The sequence below is a fragment of the Gallus gallus genome, chromosome 27 (assembly GCF_016699485.2).
Source record: "Gallus gallus isolate bGalGal1 chromosome 27, bGalGal1.mat.broiler.GRCg7b, whole genome shotgun sequence".
NCBI classification, from domain to species: Eukaryota; Metazoa; Chordata; class Aves; order Galliformes; family Phasianidae; genus Gallus; species Gallus gallus.
In genome coordinates this window covers 4,394,336-4,411,727 of record NC_052558.1, presented here as the reverse complement: position 1 = coordinate 4,411,727, position 17,392 = coordinate 4,394,336, and the positions used below count along the sequence as shown (strand labels likewise).

General features: G+C 72.3%; 1 protein-coding gene across 1 annotated transcript; it reads right to left on the bottom strand.

Moving 5' to 3' along the window:
• Positions 1-128: 128 nt before the first annotated feature.
• Positions 129-10,315, bottom strand: RARA (retinoic acid receptor alpha; the record flags this gene model as incomplete). The annotated part of the gene is given in 9 exon segments (NM_204536.1): positions 129-348; positions 350-453; positions 734-892; positions 1,095-1,299; positions 1,921-2,097; positions 2,168-2,328; positions 2,839-2,980; positions 3,155-3,303; positions 10,112-10,315. Coding segments are annotated over 9 exon segments (1,383 nt in total). The 3' UTR covers positions 129-240.
• Between the last annotated feature and the right edge of the window lie 7,077 nt (positions 10,316-17,392).

The following is a 17,392-nucleotide window of genomic DNA, read 5'->3' as shown; positions in this document are numbered from 1 at the left end:
TGGTGCTGGTGGGGCCGGGGGGGGCGTCCCGGGGGCCCCCGCGCCCCTGAAATGTGAATCAACCAAAGCACTGCGGTGCCCCGCGGTGGGGAGGGCCGGGGGGGGCAGCGCCGCTCCCGCTGGGTCCGCTCCGGGTGGGGGTCCCGGGGCTGTGCCGAGGGGGGCTGCGAGGAGTCCGCCCCGGGGGGGGCTGCAGACGGACCCCCCCTCAAGCTGTGTCCTGGTGCAGCCGGGCGTGGGTCACGGCGAGTGCGTGGCCGGGCTGCTGCGCGTGGAGCTCGGCGAGAGGCTGGGGCTGCAGCTGCCCGGGGGGGGCCCCAAACCTCCCGTGCGGGGACCGCCCGGCTGCCCCCCCCAGCGTGTCCATGCCCTCCGAGTTCTCCAACATCTCCTGGATGAGCGGCGGCATCGAGCCCGGGATCTCCATCTTCAGTGTGATCACCCGCTCGGCGCCTGCAGGGGGTGGGACGGGGGGGGGGTCAGCGGGGAGGGGGCTGCTGGCACCGCCTGAGCAGCACCCCCCAAATCGGCACCCCCAAGCAGCACCTCCAGCCTGGCAGCCCTACACTGGCACTCCAAAACGAGCGCCCCGAATTGGCACCCCAAAGCACCGCTCTCCTTCCCCAGCGGCCCAGGGCTGAGATGTGGGGCTGTGACCCCACCCCCCTCATCACACTGGGAGGACCCCCCGCCCCCAGCACGGCGCTGCCCCCCCCCCCCCCCCCGCACTCACCCTTGGCGCTGATGCTGCGGAGATCTGTGATCTTCATCAGCATTTTGGGGAACATGTGGGGTTTGTTGGGCCTCCTCTTCCTCACGTAGATCTTCAGCGCCTCCAGCAGCGGCTCCTGCAGTTTGTCCACCTTGTCGGGCTGCTCCAGGTCCTGGCGGTCTGCACGGGGTGGGGGCAAAGGTTACGGGGTCTGTGTGCCCCCCCATCCCACCCCTCCCCACCCGATGTATGACCGCACCCGGCAGAGAGCACAGAATGGGTTGGGGGTGGCTGTATGGTGAGGAGGTGCTGTTATTGAGGGGTCTCCCGGCGCAGCCCCGGGGCCGGGGGTGTCCCGCAGCCCCCCCCCCCCAACACCCACCCCCGCAGATGAGGCAGATGGCGCTCAGCAGTCCGGTCTCGGCGTCGTCCATCTCCAGCGGCAGCAGCTGATTGGCGAAGGCGAACACCAGGTCTGTGAGCGGCCCGAAGCCGGCGTTGTGCATCTGCGTGCGGTTCAGCGTCAGCCCGTCCGAGAAGGTCATGGTGTCCTGCTCGGGGGTGTAGCGCGTGCAGATCCGCAGGATCTGGGGGGCAGAGGGGTCGGGGAGCTCAGCACCCATGAGCTCTGCATGAGCTCAGCACCCATGAGCTCAGCATGAGCTCAGCACCCATGAGCACAGCACCCATGAGCTCAGCACCCATGAGCACAGCACCCATGAGCTCAGCACCCATGAGCAGAGCACCCATGAGCACAGCACCCATGAGCTCAGCATCCATGAGCTCAGCACCCATGAGCTCAGGATGAGCACAGCATCCATGAGTTCAGCATGAGCACAGCACCCATGAGCTCAGCATGAGCTCAGCACCCATGAGCAGAGCACCCATGAGCACAGCATCCATGAGCTCTGCATGAGCACAACACACATGAGCTCAGCACCCATGAGCTCAGCACCCATGAGCTCAGCATGAGCTCAGCACCCATGAGCTCAGCACCCATGAGCTCAGCATGAGCTCAGCACCCATGAGCAGAGCACCCATGAGCGCAGCACCCATGAGCGCAGCACCCGGCCCCAGCCCCATCCCTGTCTCCATCCCAGCACCACCCCATGCCCACCCTGCTCTCAGCACCAGCTCCGTGCCACCTCCATCCTGCGCCCGCCCCACCCGCAGCCCCCTCCTCATCCCCATCCCCACCCCATCCCCACCAGGATGTCCAGGCAGGCGGCTTTGAGCAGCGTGATCTGGTCGGCGATGGTGAGCGTGGTGAAGCCGGGCAGCTGCTTGGCGAACTCCACCGTCTTGATGATGCACTTCGTGGACAGCTCGCTGAATTTGTCCCACAGGTCGATGTCCAGCGACACGCGCTGCTCCGAGCTGTTGTTCTGCGGGACACAGACGGGGCTCAGCTCCCTCCCAGCTGTGTGTGTGGCCGCAGAGGCGCCGGGCACTCACCGTGGTGTATTTGCCCAGCTGGCACAGCGCAGGGAACGTCTCCTGGTGCGCTTTGCGGACCTTCTCGATCAGCTCCTCCACCTCGGGGGTGACGATGTAACTCTCCGAGCACTCCGTCTTCGGCACGTCCTTCTTCTTCTTATTGCGGTCATTGCGGACGGCTGTGGGGATGGCGCCGTCAGGGCCACCAAACCCCCCTCCGAGGCCCCCGGCCCCGCTGTCCCCCCCTCCCACACGTTTCCTTTATAGCCACCTCTGTGTGCCACTGTGGGGAGGGGACGCCGCTGCTGGGACACAGCGGTGAGGCGGCAGCCGGGGGGGCTCAGGACTCTGTAGGTGCAGTGGGTGCTGCTCAGCCCCAGCACAGCGGGGCGCCCCACAGCAGCGCACGGATAGGGCAGAACCTCCCGGCCCCCACTGATGACCCCCCCGTGGTGTGGGGGGCGCAGCCGGGCACCGTGACAACTGGCACAGACAGCTCCATTTATCTCTGACATCATCCATCACGCGTTGCCGGGCAACGGGCAGCGGTGTCACACCAGCAGAGTGCTCCCCCCACAGCCCCCTCCTTACAGCCAATGGGGGCAGCTGGGATTGCCCGCAGCACTCAGGGCAGCACCCAGCGTGGGGTCACCCCATACCCTACCCGACCCATCGCATCCCGCACTCACACTCCTTGGACATCCCGACCTCGAAGCACTTCTGCAGGCGGCAGTACTGGCAGCGGTTGCGCGTCACCTTGTTGATGATGCAGTTCTTGTCCCGGTGGCACGTGTACACCATGTTCTTCTGGATGCTGCGGCGGAAGAAGCCCTGGGGACACCCAGAGAGCTCTGGTCAGCGCTGGCACAGCACGGCATGGCACAGCACGGCACAGCATGGCACGGCACGGGATGGCACCCCGCGGCACAGCATGGCACAGCATGGCACGGCACAGCATGGCACGGCACCCCACAGCAGGGCACGGCCCGGCCCGGCAGCTCTCACCTTGCAGCCCTCGCAGGCGCTGACCCCATAGTGGTACCCCGAGGATTTGTCCTGGCAGACGAAGCACGGCTTGTAGATGCGCGGCAGTGGCGGCGGGGAGGGCGGGCTGGGCACGATCTCCTCTGAGCTGGTGCTCTGCGTCTCCACGGCTGTGGGGAGGGCGGCGGTCAGAGGCTGAGCGCCCCCCAGAAGGGACACCCAACGCCCCCTCCTCCCCCCGGGGCCGCCCCTCTGTGTGCCATAGGGATGGGTTGGGGGGGGGCTGCCCCGGCTGCGCGCGGGGATGCAGGGTGGGAGATGTGAGCTGCCGTTTGCAGGGCGCGGGGAGAAGACAAAAAGAAATAGGAAAGAGAGAAAAGGGAAAGAAAAACAAATAGAAAAAGCAAAAAAAAAAAACCCCAAAACCAGAAAAATCCACAGCGGCGCCCAGGAGCCCCAACCCCCCCCATGGCTTTGGTGCAGTCACACGTGTGCAGGGCCACGTCGCCCACCGCCACGCAGCCCCACGGCCCCACAGCAGCATCAGTGCCGCCGTGCCCCACTGCGCCCCACAGCAGGGCGGCCAGGCACGGGTTAAGCTCTGGGCTCCTCAGGATGTTTGCGAATGTTTTGCTTAGGGCCGAGCCAAGTAAACCAGTCAGACAGGATATGAAAGGCCGGGCCGGCGGGGAGCCCACAGCGCGCCCCACACGGGGACCCGCGCCCCATAGAGGGCCCTGTGCCCCAAATAGGGATCCGCGCCCCACGGAGTCCTGCGCCCCACAGACGGCCCCGCAGCAGCAGCAGCAGCGCCGTGGGGTGGCGGTGGGTGGCAGTGGGGCTGCGGGCACAGCAGCGCTCAGTGGGGTCGGCTCAGAGGTGCCCCCCCAGCACTGCCCCAGCGCCCACACAGCACCGGGGTGGGGACAACGGGGACAAACGGCACCCACAGCGCCGCCGTCCCCACGAGGCTGCGGTGCCGGGGGGGCAGCGATGGGGGGGCGCTGAGCAGCGCTTCCCGGCAGCACCGCATCCACCGCCCCCCCCCCACGGCGCAGCCATTACCGCGGCGCAGCCGCCGTCCTCCATCACCGATCGCTCTGCTGGATGATTTAAGGCCCTCCTGGCAGAGCTGTGCTCACAGCACACATCTGACGCTGCGCTGCCGGGGGGGCTCCGGCCGTCTGTCGGCGTCGTCCCCCCCCCTCTGCCATGGGCTGGCGGCACCGCAGGGATCCCCGGCACTGAGGAGGACACCGGGAGCCCCTCACAGCAGCACCGGGGCCTGGGGGGCAACCGGCAGCACCCAGAGGTGCCGGGCACTTCGGGGGGGGGGCAGCCCTTCTCAGCCCCACAGGGATGGGTGACCGTGAGGACGTGATGGGCACACGCAGCCCCATGGAGCAGTGGGAGCCCCCCCAGCCTGAACGGCGGGGGGAGGGAGCAGTCCCAGCTGTGCACCACATGTGCTGCAGGCAGCCCCCGGCCAGCACCTCCACCCCATCACCTCCACCCCATCACCCCACAGCCCCACAGCCCCACAGCCCCACAGCCCCACAGCCCTGGCACCCGGTGTGGGAAAGTGCCTGCAGGGCCGCATGCTGTGCTGTGCAGTGCTGTGCAGTGCTGGGCTGTGGACAGACGGACACACAGACAGCACTCCTGTCCCACTGCAGGGGTCGGGTCGGGTCGGGTCGGGTTGGGCTGCTGTGGGTGACACGGGATGGGCACCGCAGAGATGCACCGGCAGAGGCAGAGGGGTCCCGGGGTGCTCCGGTGCCGCACCCCCGGTGCCACCCACGTGCCACGGCGCTCCGCAATGCACCGGGACGCCCCACGTGGCCATGGGGCAGCGCAGCCCCCCCCCAGGGCACGGCGGTGCCTCGGTTTCCCCGCAGCAGCGCAGCCTGCAGGCGCAGCAGCACAGCGACAGCGGCCACGGGGTGACAGCGCGGAGCTCCCGGGGGGGCCGCGGCACGGCCGGGCTGTGGGGCACTGCAGGGGGCACCGCGCCAGGACCCGGCCGGCCCCGCAGCTCACGGTCACGGTGACCGCAGCCCGGGCGCCGCGGGGCAGCAAAGGGGGCACGACGGCCCTGCGGGGGGGGCTGAGCGTGTGGCCGTTTCAGGACTGGGGGGGGGGACGGGAGGGGGTCTCACCGCGCCGCTTCCAGCGGGATCGTGGCCCCACAGCCCCCCCGGCACAGCGCCCTGCCCGCAGACAAAGGCCCCGCGTGCGCTCGCTCCGATCGCAGCAGAAAGGTCGGGCGGCCCCGAGACAATGGGGGCGGAGATGGGGGGGGCGCAGCCGTCAGCCCCCACCCCAACACCGGGCGCTGCCGCAGGGAGAGCCCCGTCGCCCCCCGGCCCCAACCGGGGCGAAAGTCCCACCGGGCACAGCGCTGCGGCCGCGATCACCGCACGTGGTGCGGGGCCGGGCAGCGCCGGGGGGGGGGGGGGAGCGTGGGACCCCCCCATCGCAGCAGCGGGGCCGATCGGGGACAGCACAGCGGAGGGGGGGGGGGGGGCAGAGGGGTTCCCCCACGCACAGAGAGCGGCGCACGGGGTGGGGGGGAGCGACGTTCCCGGGAGGGGGGCAGCCGGGGGGCCCCCCGCCCATCGCTCAGCGCAGCAGTGGGTCGGCACGGCGCACACGCGGCACCCACTCCCGCCCCGACCCCCCCGCGCCCCGCACGCAGCGCTCAGCACCGCACGCACAGCCCCAACGCGGTGCGGGCCGCCCTGCGCAGAGCCCCTCCCCCTCTCCCCCCCCTCAGCCGTTCCCGGCGCCCCGCACAGCGCCCACCCCGCGCACAGCGCTCTGCCCCCCCCCGCACGGCCCCCCCCCCACTCCGCCCTCCCCCCCCCCACCCCCAGGTCGGGGTCCCGGTACGTACAGCGGCCGGAGGCGCCCCAGTGCGGGGCGCGGCGCGGGGCGGTGCGGGGCGGGGGGGGACACTGTGGCAGCAGACAGCCCCGGCCGGGCCCGCAGCAATCCATGCGGGGGAGGGGCCCGGGGGGGGGCAGCCCCGCCACCTCCGCGCCCTCGAACATCGGCCCCGCCGCTCCCGGGGCCGCGGCCCCCCCCGCTCACCGCCCCCCCCCGCCGGGGCTGAGCCCCCGGGGCGCCCCGCGCCGCGCTGCCATGGCCCCCCCCGTGCGGCGGAGGAGGGGTGGGGGTCGGGGGGTGGGGGGGGTGGTGAGGAAGGCGCAGCCCCGCGGCTCCGCGGCCCCGGTCCGTCCGACGGAGCGCCGCCCGCAGCCTTAACCCGCACCGCGCCGCGCTCCTCCGCCCCCGCCTTCCTCCCCTCCTCCTCCTCCTCCCATTTCTCCTCCTTCCCCCCCCCCCCCCTTCCCCAGCGCACAGCCCCGGCCCCGCAGCGCACGGAGCCCCGGGTGGGGGGTGGGGAGGGGCCGGGGGTCCGCGCGGGGGGGGGGTGCGCTCATCCCCCCAATGGCACGCGGTGACCCCCGGCTGAACCCGAGGGGAGGGCTCACCCCGGGCTGACCCCCCGCCCCCCGCGTGTGCACGTGTGTGTGAGCACGTGTGTGTGTGAGAGCACATGTGTGTGTGTGTGTGAGAGCACGTGTGTGTGTGTGTGTGTGTGTGCACATGTGTGTGCTGCAGCATGCAGGTGTACATGTGTGGTTGTGCGGCTGCACAGCTCAGTGTTCCTGCAGCACACACATACACACACACACACACACACACACAGAGCACAGCACAGCACAGCAGGCACACACGTGTGCACTCACACACGCCTGCACTCCCACGGTGCACAGGGCAACAATTTTGCACGCACATCCCCTCAGTGCACGGAGCAATGTGCACACACAGCACACGGGGCTGTGCCCACTGCGTGCACTCGCAGCAGAGGGTGGTGCTGTGTGCACTCTCACGGTACAGAGGGCACACTGTGCACATGTGTGTGCATCCCCTCGCCATAAGCTGCACGTGGATGTGTGCATCCCCTCGCCACAAGCTGTGCATAGGGGTGAACTGCAGCACACAGTGCATGCTGCACACACACGCGTGTGCACACCTTCTGCACACGCAGCCATGTGTCCACACTGAGGACAGGAACACGCATGCACACACACACATGCCCACAGCTCCCTGCACACGCGCGCACAGCATGCCACGGCAGCTCTGCTCTGCAGGGAGGGGAGAGGAGAGCACTGGAGAGGCCCAGGGGGTGTGCACACGTGTGTGTGTGTGTGTGCGTGCGTGCAGGGCAGTGCTGGTTACAATGCCACCATCCATGCAGGCTGTGCTGAGCCAGCAGCTCTGCAAACAAAAGCCCCGCGCCGCTCCAACTTCCTGCAGCCAAATGACAAATGTCTGCTCTGAGTCACTGCGCTGTGCTGGGAGGAATGCGGCGGCCGTGGGGGGCAAACACAGCATGGCAGTGTGCAGCACTGCATGGCACTGCATGGCACTGCATGGCACTGCATGGCACTGCATGGCAATGTGCAGCACTGCATGGCACTGCATGGCAACGTGCAGCACTGCATGGCACTGCATGGCACTGCATGGCAATGTGCAGCACTGCATGGCACTGCATGGCAGTGTGCAGCACTGTGTGGCCACAACACATCCACAGCACCTCTCTGGCACATCCCTGATATACCCATGACACATCCGTGTCACATCCATGTTACATCCGTGACACATCCAGGACACATCTATGGCAATTCCATGGTGCATTCATGTCACTGCGTGGACACAGCACAGCCACAGCACCACATGGCTGCGGCACATCATGGCACACCATGGCACACCGTGGCACACCATGGCACACCATGGCACACTGTGGCACATCATGGCACACCGTGGCACACCACTGTACATCATGGCACACCGTGGCACATCATGGCACACCGTGGCACACCGTGGCACATCACGGCACACCGTGGCACACTGTGGCACACCATGGCACACCATTGTACATCATGGCACACCGTGGCACACCATGGCACACCGTGGCACACACGCGTGGCACCGCAGGGCCGTGTCCCACACATCCGCCACGCCGGGCAGCACTTCCGGCCCCGCTGTGGTGACAACAGGAACAACCACAGACCATCTATTAAGAGAAAGGAAAGAGCAGGAAGGAGCGAAGCACGGAGCAGCAGTGGGGAACCAACCCAGGGTGGGACGCAGCCCTATGGGACAGCGGGACACGGGCGGGGCGCCCCCACAACACCACTGGGGGGGTCCCCGTCGTCCCCCCCCCCGCTGCAGCCCCCCCCTTCCCCCCGCAGGGCCGTTCCCCCCGCGCTCCCCCCGCACCGCTGACAGTGATGGAGCGCTGTGCCCTTATGGGCCGTCCCCACCGCCCCTTCCCCCCCCCCACCACAGAGGGCCCCCCTCCCCCCCCCACAGCCCCCATCCGGGCCCCCTCGCTCTCCACCCTCAGTCCCAGCTCTGCCAGCAGCACGTTTCGCTCATTAATTTTTAAAAATTAATTAATTACGGGGCGCTGTGGGGGAGCGGCGGCGGCGCGGAGGAAACCGGAGCCGATGGGGTTGGGTGACGGCACAGCTCCTCCAGCACAGGGGGGGGGGTGGGATAACGGGGACACACAACCCATGGGATCGGGGGGGGGGGGGGGGTTTAAGCTCCTGAGGACGGCACCGAGGAATGGGGACGGACAGAGGGGACGGACAGAGGGTCCCCAATGCAGTGCCGGGGGTCACAGCCCCCCCCAGAGCTCCACTATGGGGCAGAGCAGGGGACCCCCCCCCCCGGTGCACCGCTGCACTGCAGCTCCGTGCTGCCAGCTGCGTGCACGAGGGCGTGCACTTTTGCACACACGTGTGTGTGGTACCGCAGGAGCTGAAGCGTGCATGCACGCACACCGCCAGCTCTGCACCAAAGGCAGTGGGGGCTCCCGCAGCCCGGCTGTGCCCCCGGGGTGAGGAGGGGCTGCGTGGGGCGGGGAGGGGCTCACGCCCAGGGAGGGGGTGAACGCGGCCCCCAACGCCACAGAGAGAGAAGGATAAAGCAGTGGGGGGGGGACGTGCAGCCACACTGACACCCGACAGCCCCCCCCGCACCCCACTGTGCCCCCGGGATGGCACCACGGGGAGGGGGGGGATGAGCACACCCGGCCGGGGGGCCGTGGGGGGCAATGAGGAGCGGCTGACGGCCGGGGGGGCTCCGCGCCCCCCAGCCCAGGAGCGCGGCCCTCCCGGCGCCCCACCGGGACGGGGTCAGAGGGAAACCGAGGCGCGGCCGTTCCCGTTCCCAGCGGGGGGGGGGGGGGATGAAAGGATGGGGACGGCGCCCCCCCGCCCCGTTCCCACAATTCGGCGCGGCGGGAACGGCCCCCGAGCGAGGCGGGGGAGGCACCGCGCCCGCCGCCACCACCCAGCCGCCCAACTGGTCCCGCTGGGTCCCACCGCGCCGGGGCGGCTCCGGCGGGGGACAGCGCCCGCGGCCCGCCCTGCCCGGACCTGCCCCGAGCCCCGGGGCTGGGGGGGCCCGGCACGCCCCGACCCGGCGCGGCCTCCCCGACGGCGGGCGCCGCGGGGCACCCATACGGCACCGCTCCGCGCAGCGCTGCGGGAACCGACGCGGGCGGCCCGGCGGACGGAGCCGTCCCCGCCGCGGGATGCGGCCGCCGCAGCGCCGTCCCGGCGGTGCCACCTCTGCGCCCTGCAGACGGCGCCGCGCCGCTGCTGCCCCAACGGTGGGGACCCCAACCCCGCCGCAGCTCCGTTCCCCCCTCAGCCCTTTCTTTCCCATCACCGCAGCTGTTTATAAACCGATCTGCGGGGGACGGTGGGGGGCGGCTCCAGCCGGGGACACCCCTACACCGCCACCGCCACCGTCCCCGGTGCTGCAGCACTCCCAGCGCACAATGGAAGCGTTACCCCACCGGCACGGGCACCGCAGCGCACCGCCAGCCCGGCCCTGCGGCACCGCGACCCCCTGTGCCAACCCCCCCCCACCCCCCCGGACCCCCATACTCACTGGCAGGCGAGGGCGTGCTGTAGCCGCTGACGGGCAGCTGGTGCTGGATGCCGGGCAGCGAGCTGGGAGGGGAGAGCCCCCCCAGCATGTGGGGAAAGAAAAAGGCGTAGGGGGTGACGGGGTAGCCGTTCAGGTGCCCCCCCCCGGGCGTGGGGCAGGAGCTGCTGTTGCTGGCCATGGCGGGGCCTCCGGTGCTGGGGGGCGCTCAGGCGGGGGGTGCGGGGGCCGAGCAGAGCATGGGGCTGTCCTGGCACGGAGCGGCTCCGGGTGCTGTGGGGGGGAGCAGAGAGAAGGGGTTAAAGGGGGGCACCGAAGGCAGCGCTGCCCCGTGCCTCAGTTTCCCCACCCCGAGCCCGGGGGGGGCACAGCTGTGCCCGGCGCTGCCCCACAGATTACCGCAATCCCCCGATTAGCGGCACCGCCGCGGGCACTGCGCTCATCCCGGCTTAACGGCCCCGGGTCGGGGGGGGGGGGGGGGTTGGGGAACGCGGGACACCCCCGGGCCCCACACCTGAATCCCACGGCACAGACACGGAGCGCACGGCGCGACCGCGGGGGGGGGCGCGGGGTTCCCCGAGGACGTCCCCACATCACCGCGGCTGCGTGCACTGATTGCGTCGGGGCTCAGCTGCGGGCACGGCCAGAGCGCTGCGCCCCACGCGGGGGGGGGGGGGGGGGGCGGCGGTGGGGAGGGGGCCGCGGGTTTCACAACGGGGCCCGGCTGTTTATTTAAGCGCTGGCGCGGGGCCCGGCGGGGGATGTTTATTTGCCGAGCGCTGGCTGCGGCCCCGCGGAGGCGGAAAAGGATCGCGAGGAACAAGGCTGGGCCGCCCGGGGAGGGGCACGGCGCTGCGCGACCCCCAGCGGGCACCCGCGACCCCCATCGCTGCGGGGTGCACCGCCCCCACGGGGGGCACTCGGGGAGGGGGGGGGGGGGAGAACGGCGGCCCCGTCTGCCCCAGCGGGTGCTGCAGCGCTGCCCGCGGGCACCGAGGAGGGGGCGGCCCCCGGGGGGACCCCGGTGCCAGCCCAGCGCGGGGGCTGCCAACCACCCCCCCCTCCCCCCCCCGTTGCGTTACCCGGGGGGGGGGGGGGGGCGGGCGGCGCGGGAAGAACTGTTTACGTTCGCGGGTGCCAAGTGCAGCCGGGCGCCGTGCCAGCCGCGCGGGGCCACTTACTCAACGCGCTGCCGGCCCCCCCCGCCCCCCCCCCCCACCGCAGGGCTGGGACTCGGCACGGCCACCGCCCGCCCGGGGCCGCCGCGCGTCTGTCCCAACTCGGGGCACTTCGGGGCCCCCCCGGAGCTCCACGGAGCGGCACCGCGGTGGGTGGGCGAGAGGCGGCGGAGGGGGCTGCAGACCCCGCGTGCGCGGCTGCCCCCGAACGGGGGGGTCCCGAACGCCCGGCCCCGTGCTCGGCTCCCCCCCCCCCCCCTTCCTCCGGCGCCTTTTCCTCCAGTCCCCCCGGCAGAGCTGGACGGGGCGCGCAGCTTCCTGGAATCCGGCGCCGCGTTCCAACCCCGCACGGAGCGGCCAAGTCCGGCCCCGCGTCCTCCGCCCAGACCGGGGGCGGCCCAGGGGAGCGGGCGGACGGACGGACAGACGCGCGGACCCCGGCCAGGCCGCACCTCGGGCTCAGCACCGCCCCGCCGCGGGGCTCGGAGCCCCCCCGGCGCTGCGCCGTTCCCGTGGCACCGCGGGGTTCCGTTCGCCGCCCCGCAGCCCCGAACCCGCGGCGCTTCCTGCCGCGCGATGGCAGCGCCGGATGTGACACGGAGCGGTGGGGCCGCCGCCCTGCGTGTCTGTGTGTCCCCGCTGCCCCCGCCGACCCCCCCCCGGCTCCGCGGGGGCACCGGGGCCGCGGGCCCCCCCACTCCCCCCGGCCGGCCCTGCCCGGCACGCCCGCGCCCGCAGCTTCCCCTCGCCGCTCTCGATTCCCAGGAGGCGCGGTTTCGGTTCGGCCCCGCGTCCCCCGTGGCACTGCCAACCCCCCCCCCCGCCCGCCCCCCCCCCGCCCTCCGTAACCCCGCGCAGAGGACACCGCCACCCGCGTCCCCACGCGCACCCCCCGGTGACGGCCGTCCCGCCGCGCAGCGGGGATGGGGGACGCGGGGGCCGTGGGCGCGGTGCCCCCCGTGGCACACAGCCGCCGCCCCCCCTCCGCTTCTCCCCCCCCCCGCCCCCCCTCCCCGGGCAGAGCAGGAAGCGCCCCATAGCCGCCGTGCGGCCGCAGCCCGCGGTTTCCTCGCTGCTGTCAGCGCTGGGACAGCCTCGCACGCGAGCGGCACGCGGCCCCCCCGCCCCCCGGCAGCGCCCCCCGGGCTGGGGGCGGCGGGACCCCCTCCCCACGTCCCCGCGGCGCCGCGGCCGTGAGTCACCGTCACGTTTCTCACGTCCCCGGGCAGCCGTGATTCACACCGCGCCCCGCGCGCTGCCGGCACGGCGCGGCCGTGGGGCGGGCATCGGGGCCCGGAGCTGCGGGGCGCTGCTGGGGGCCCGGGGCTGAGCCCGAGGCCTCGCTCGGCCCCACGGCACCTCGCGGCACCGCCGCCGTCCCCGTCGCCCCACGGGGACGCGCACCCCCCAGCAGCCGCCCCACGGCGCGGGCGCATCGCCGCAGCACCGCCGGTGCCCGCAGCCGGGCAGGAGCGGCGCGCTGAAATTCCACCTGTCGCGGCCGGGCCGGCTCCGGTTACACCGGGAACGCGGCGCTCCGGTTACACCTCTGCCACGGCCGCGCCATTCTTCCCCGGGAACAGCTGCCCGGCCCCACCGCGGCCCCCCGCCCCACCGCCACCGCCCGCTTCGGGCTGCTCCATCGGCACCACGGGCCCCACCGACCCCTGCGGGACGTCGGTGACCGCACCGCGGGTGTCGCGGTGCCCACGGCCTCCCGGGGCCGCTCACACCACGACAGCACCGCCGCCCAGATGCTCCCTGCACGCCGCCACGCCGCTCGGGGCCGCTTCGGCAGCGCCCACAGGCACCGACGGCACCGCGCATCCTTAGGGGACGTCGGCGCCCGCGGGGTGATGGCTGCGGGTATCCGACCCCGCGCCGCGGTCACCTCCGGCCGTTCGGAGCACGGGGAGCAGCGCGGCCCCGCGGGGCGCTTCCGACGGTGGACGGACGGCAGAGATGAGCGCGGCACAACGCGGCGCGGCGCGGCGCAGAGCGGGGGCACCCACGGGTGGGACGCGGGCAGCCCGGCTCGGGTCACGGCGCGCCCCGACTCCGGGCGCCGTCACCGCGCTGGGACGGCGGTGGGCACCGAGCGCACGCGGCCCCGGCCACGAGCCGCCCCCCGCTGAGCCGCCGGCCGCCGCGCGGAGATTAACCCATTTTCCGTAATCAGCACATGTGGCACCGCGGATACGATCGCCGCCCCCGGCACCGCAGCCCCCCCCCCCCACGCGCCGCACCGCCGCCCCACGGCACCGCCGTCGGTGACAGCGCCGTGGCGGTGACCCACAAAGGGCCGGGGACACGGAGCGCAGCTGTCTCCGCCGCGTGAGCGTGGCACGGCGCCGCGGCCCTCGGTTATAAATAGGGCCGGAGGTGAATCCCAGCGCCGCGGGGCAGTGCTGCCGTGGGGACACAATGGGGACGCGGTGGGGACACCCGGGCAGGGCGAGGCGCGCAGCGGCCATCCCCGCCGTGCCGCCCATAGGCTGCCGTGGCACCGCGGGGACAGAGGCACGAGCACGGGGACCGCGGCGCTGCCGCAGCCACGGGGGTCCCCACGGCCGTGTCACGCAGTGCCACGCGTGTCCCCGCCCCAAGGTCACCCCCAAGGGCAGGGCGCGGGGCCGCGGTGACATATGGGACCGCGGGGCCGCTAAGCCACGGGGCTGTCACCCGCTAATCCGGACGGGGCGGCCACGCAGCTGCAGGCAGATGGCACCGCGGGGACAGCAGGACCCCAAAAGGGACAACCCCCCCACACACACACAGCCGGGATCACCCCAACGGGACAACGGGGTCAAAGGTCAAAGATTCGGGGACAGCCGGAGGGGGTTCTCTGCTCTGTGTTGGATGTGGTTGGAGGGCTCCTGTTGGGGGGGGGGGGGGTCACACACACCCCCCCCCACGCACACACCCCAACCTCAGGGGTCCGTGCAGTGCTCAGTGCCCCCCCCCACCCCGCACTGCTGTGTGCTGTCGGCCAGGTCTCAGCCGCCCCCTCCGCGGCCCCCGCCTGAGTGAGCATCTGCTGCTGTGTGCCGGAGGGCGGGGATGGGGGGTTGGGGGGGAGCAGCCGGACCCCCTCCCCGGCCCCCGCCGCCCACCAGCGCTGTCAGCCGGGCAGAGGGATGGCTTCCTCCGCGGGACCGCCCCCCCCCCCCTCGGCCAGGAAGTGCCACAGACACCGCGCGCCGCCCCCCCGGACCCCCACCCGGGGGTGTCCCCCCCAACACACACACAAACAGCCCCACGCACCGGCACTGCCCGACCCACGCAACCGGGGCGGAGGCAGCGCCCTGCACACCCCAGGACTCCCCCCCCAAAAAAGGGGAAGCGACGGCTGCGTGCCATCCTCCCCCCCCCCCCCCCCCCCTTTGGTGCCAGGAGGGCTGCAGCAGGAGCGGGCCGGGGGGGGGGGGGGGCTGCACTCAGAGCCCGGAGTGGGGATTGGAGGCTCAGCACCCACTGCACCCCCTCCTCCAGCGCCCACATCCACAGCGGGGAGGAAGGGACCCCCCAGCCTTAATTCGGATGTCCTATGAGGACGGGGGAGGTCCCACCCCTGTAAGAGCAGGGGGGGTCCCGGAGCACCCAACCCAAGAGAATGCCCCGAATCTAAAAGGGGAAAAGATGGGGCTGGGGGGGGAGGGGCGGAAAGGGGGCAAAACCGTAATGAATGCTGGGGGGTCCCCATCACCCCGCTCCCACTGAGCCCCCAAAGACACCGCTAAGAGGGACGGCCACCCCCACACCACCGGCCTTCATTTGGGTGCTGGATGAGAGCCGGGGGGGGCGGGGGGGGCACCCATCCCAGGAGCCCCCAATGCAAAAAACAGAAGGGGCAAAGCGAGCGGGGCTGCAACGCCGAGCCAGAAAGGGGAGAAGGGGGGGGAGGGGGGGGGAGTCCCGGAGCACCCCCCCATCAAGGGGAAAAACGGGGGAGCAAAACCTTAACGAACCACGGGGGGATCCCGGCACTCCCCCCCACTCGGAGCACCCCCTTCTCCGCACGGGAACCCCCCTACCCGGGGAGCGCCCCTTTATGGGGGGGACACCCGGGGCCGCCGGGGGCGATCGGGGGGGGGGGGTCGGTCCGGCCCGGGGCCGCGGCGGGCGGAACGCAGCGTCGCTCCGCGCCCCCCCCCGGAACACAATGCGGCGGAGCGGTACCTGCGCGCGGCGCTCACGGCCGGGACGCTCCGGGTAACGGCGGCTGCATGGCGGCGAGCGGCGACCCGAGCGGAGCCGAAGAACGGCGGAACGGCGAAAGGGAAAGGCTCAAGGCGAGGAGGCAGCGGCCATCGCGAGTCATGTGCTCGAGGGGGAAACTTTACCCGGGGTTGGGCCGGGCCGGGCCGGGCCGGGCGGGGCTCAGCCCGGGGCGCAGCGGCGGCGGCGGCGGCGGCGGCGGCGGCGGAGAGAGGGCGGGAGGGCGCGCGCCGCCCCGCCTCCCGCTGGCCCCGCCCCCCGCCGCGGAGCCCCGCCCCCTCCCTGGCCCCGCCCCCGCCGCGCTCTCACTCGCCCCCACTCCCCGGCCCCGCCCCTCCCGCCAATGGGGCGCCGCGGGGGGCGGGGCGGCGCTGCACGGAGCGCTTTGAAGTCGCGGGAAAGGCGGAAGGGGAGAAAGTGGGTGCGCGCGCCGCGCCCGGGGGGGGGGGGGCGGCTTAAAGGGGCCGCGCGGGCTTAAAGGGGCCGCGTCTGCAGCTTCATTCTCCCCCCCCCCCCCCTCAATCCCTCCTCCCCTATCCAAGTCCCTCCGTTGGGAGGGGTCTGAGCTGCTCCCTGTCGGCTCACTCGGGGCCCGGTGGGGACAGTCCCCCCCCCGAGGGAGGAGGGGCCTCATGGCCTCCCCGAGGGGTGGGGGGGTCACCCAGGGGGACAGACCGAGCGCAGGGGGGCTGTATCGTGGCCAGGCCCCTGGAGGACAGCACTCTGGGGGGCACGCAGCAGGGAGAGGGCAGCTGGGACAGAAGGGAGAGCTGGAGGGGTCGTGGGGGGCCCTGAGCTGCCTCCGGGGGCTGCGGGGACATGGAGAGCCCACGGTGGGGGCAGCAATGGGGTCTGCAGGAACTACAACGGGAATTCAGGCTCAGGGATGCACGGGCAGGTAGAAACAAACACAGACACATGGACAGGGAGATACACGGACACACAGCTGCACAAAGACACGCGGACACACAGACGTGAATCGTGGCGCTGCTCCCACTACTGGGGCTCAGCACCCACCGCCACCAAACACCGCCCACCCACTGCACCGGGATGGGGAGCAGCAATGCAGCACAGCACAGCACAGCGCAGCGCAGCGCAGCACTGCCCTCACACCCCACAGTGCCTCAGTTTCCCCACCGCACACAGCAGCGCTGGGCCGGTCCCGCTGCAGCCCCCTCCCCACACACCGCAGCCAGGCCCGGCCGCCGGCATGCGCTCAGCCCGGAGGAATGCACCAAATCACTGCCAGATGCGCGCGGCCCCCCGCCCGGCCGGGCCCCCCCCAGCCGCCCCCAACCCCACAGCACCGGGGGGCCGCGGTCGGCCACGTGCCCCTATGGGACGCGTCACGGGGTGGGTGCCGCTGTCCCCACTCGGGGTCAGGCGGGGTCGCGCTGTGCCCCCCGTCCCCGGTGCCCATCAGGGGCGCAGCGGAGCGGAAGCGGCTGTCAGATGGAATCTGGGTGCCGGCGGTGACAGCGCAGCGGGAGGGGACCGTGCCCGGCCACGTGGCTGCTTATGTAAGGAGAGTGCAAGGGAGGACAGCGAGGCGCTGGGGACACCGGCGAGGAGACACGGGGCCCCCGCCGTGCCCGTGGGCACAGCCACGGAGCGCTGAGGGGGGGACGGGGGCACACGGCGGTGGGCGCCACTCTCCCCGCACCGTCCCCGTCCCCGCGGCGCTATAAGAACGTCCCCGAGATGCGCTGCTCGGCACAGGTGGCCGCGGCCTTCTGCTCACATCCCCTGTGCCATCTCCGCTCGGAGCCATGGGGGGGCCCACGGCAGCGCGGTGCCACCCGCATCACAGCTGCGTCACTGCGGTCACACGCGGCCACCGCTTCCTTCCAGGCACCGCCACCGCCGGGGCTGCGTCACGGGGTGGGGG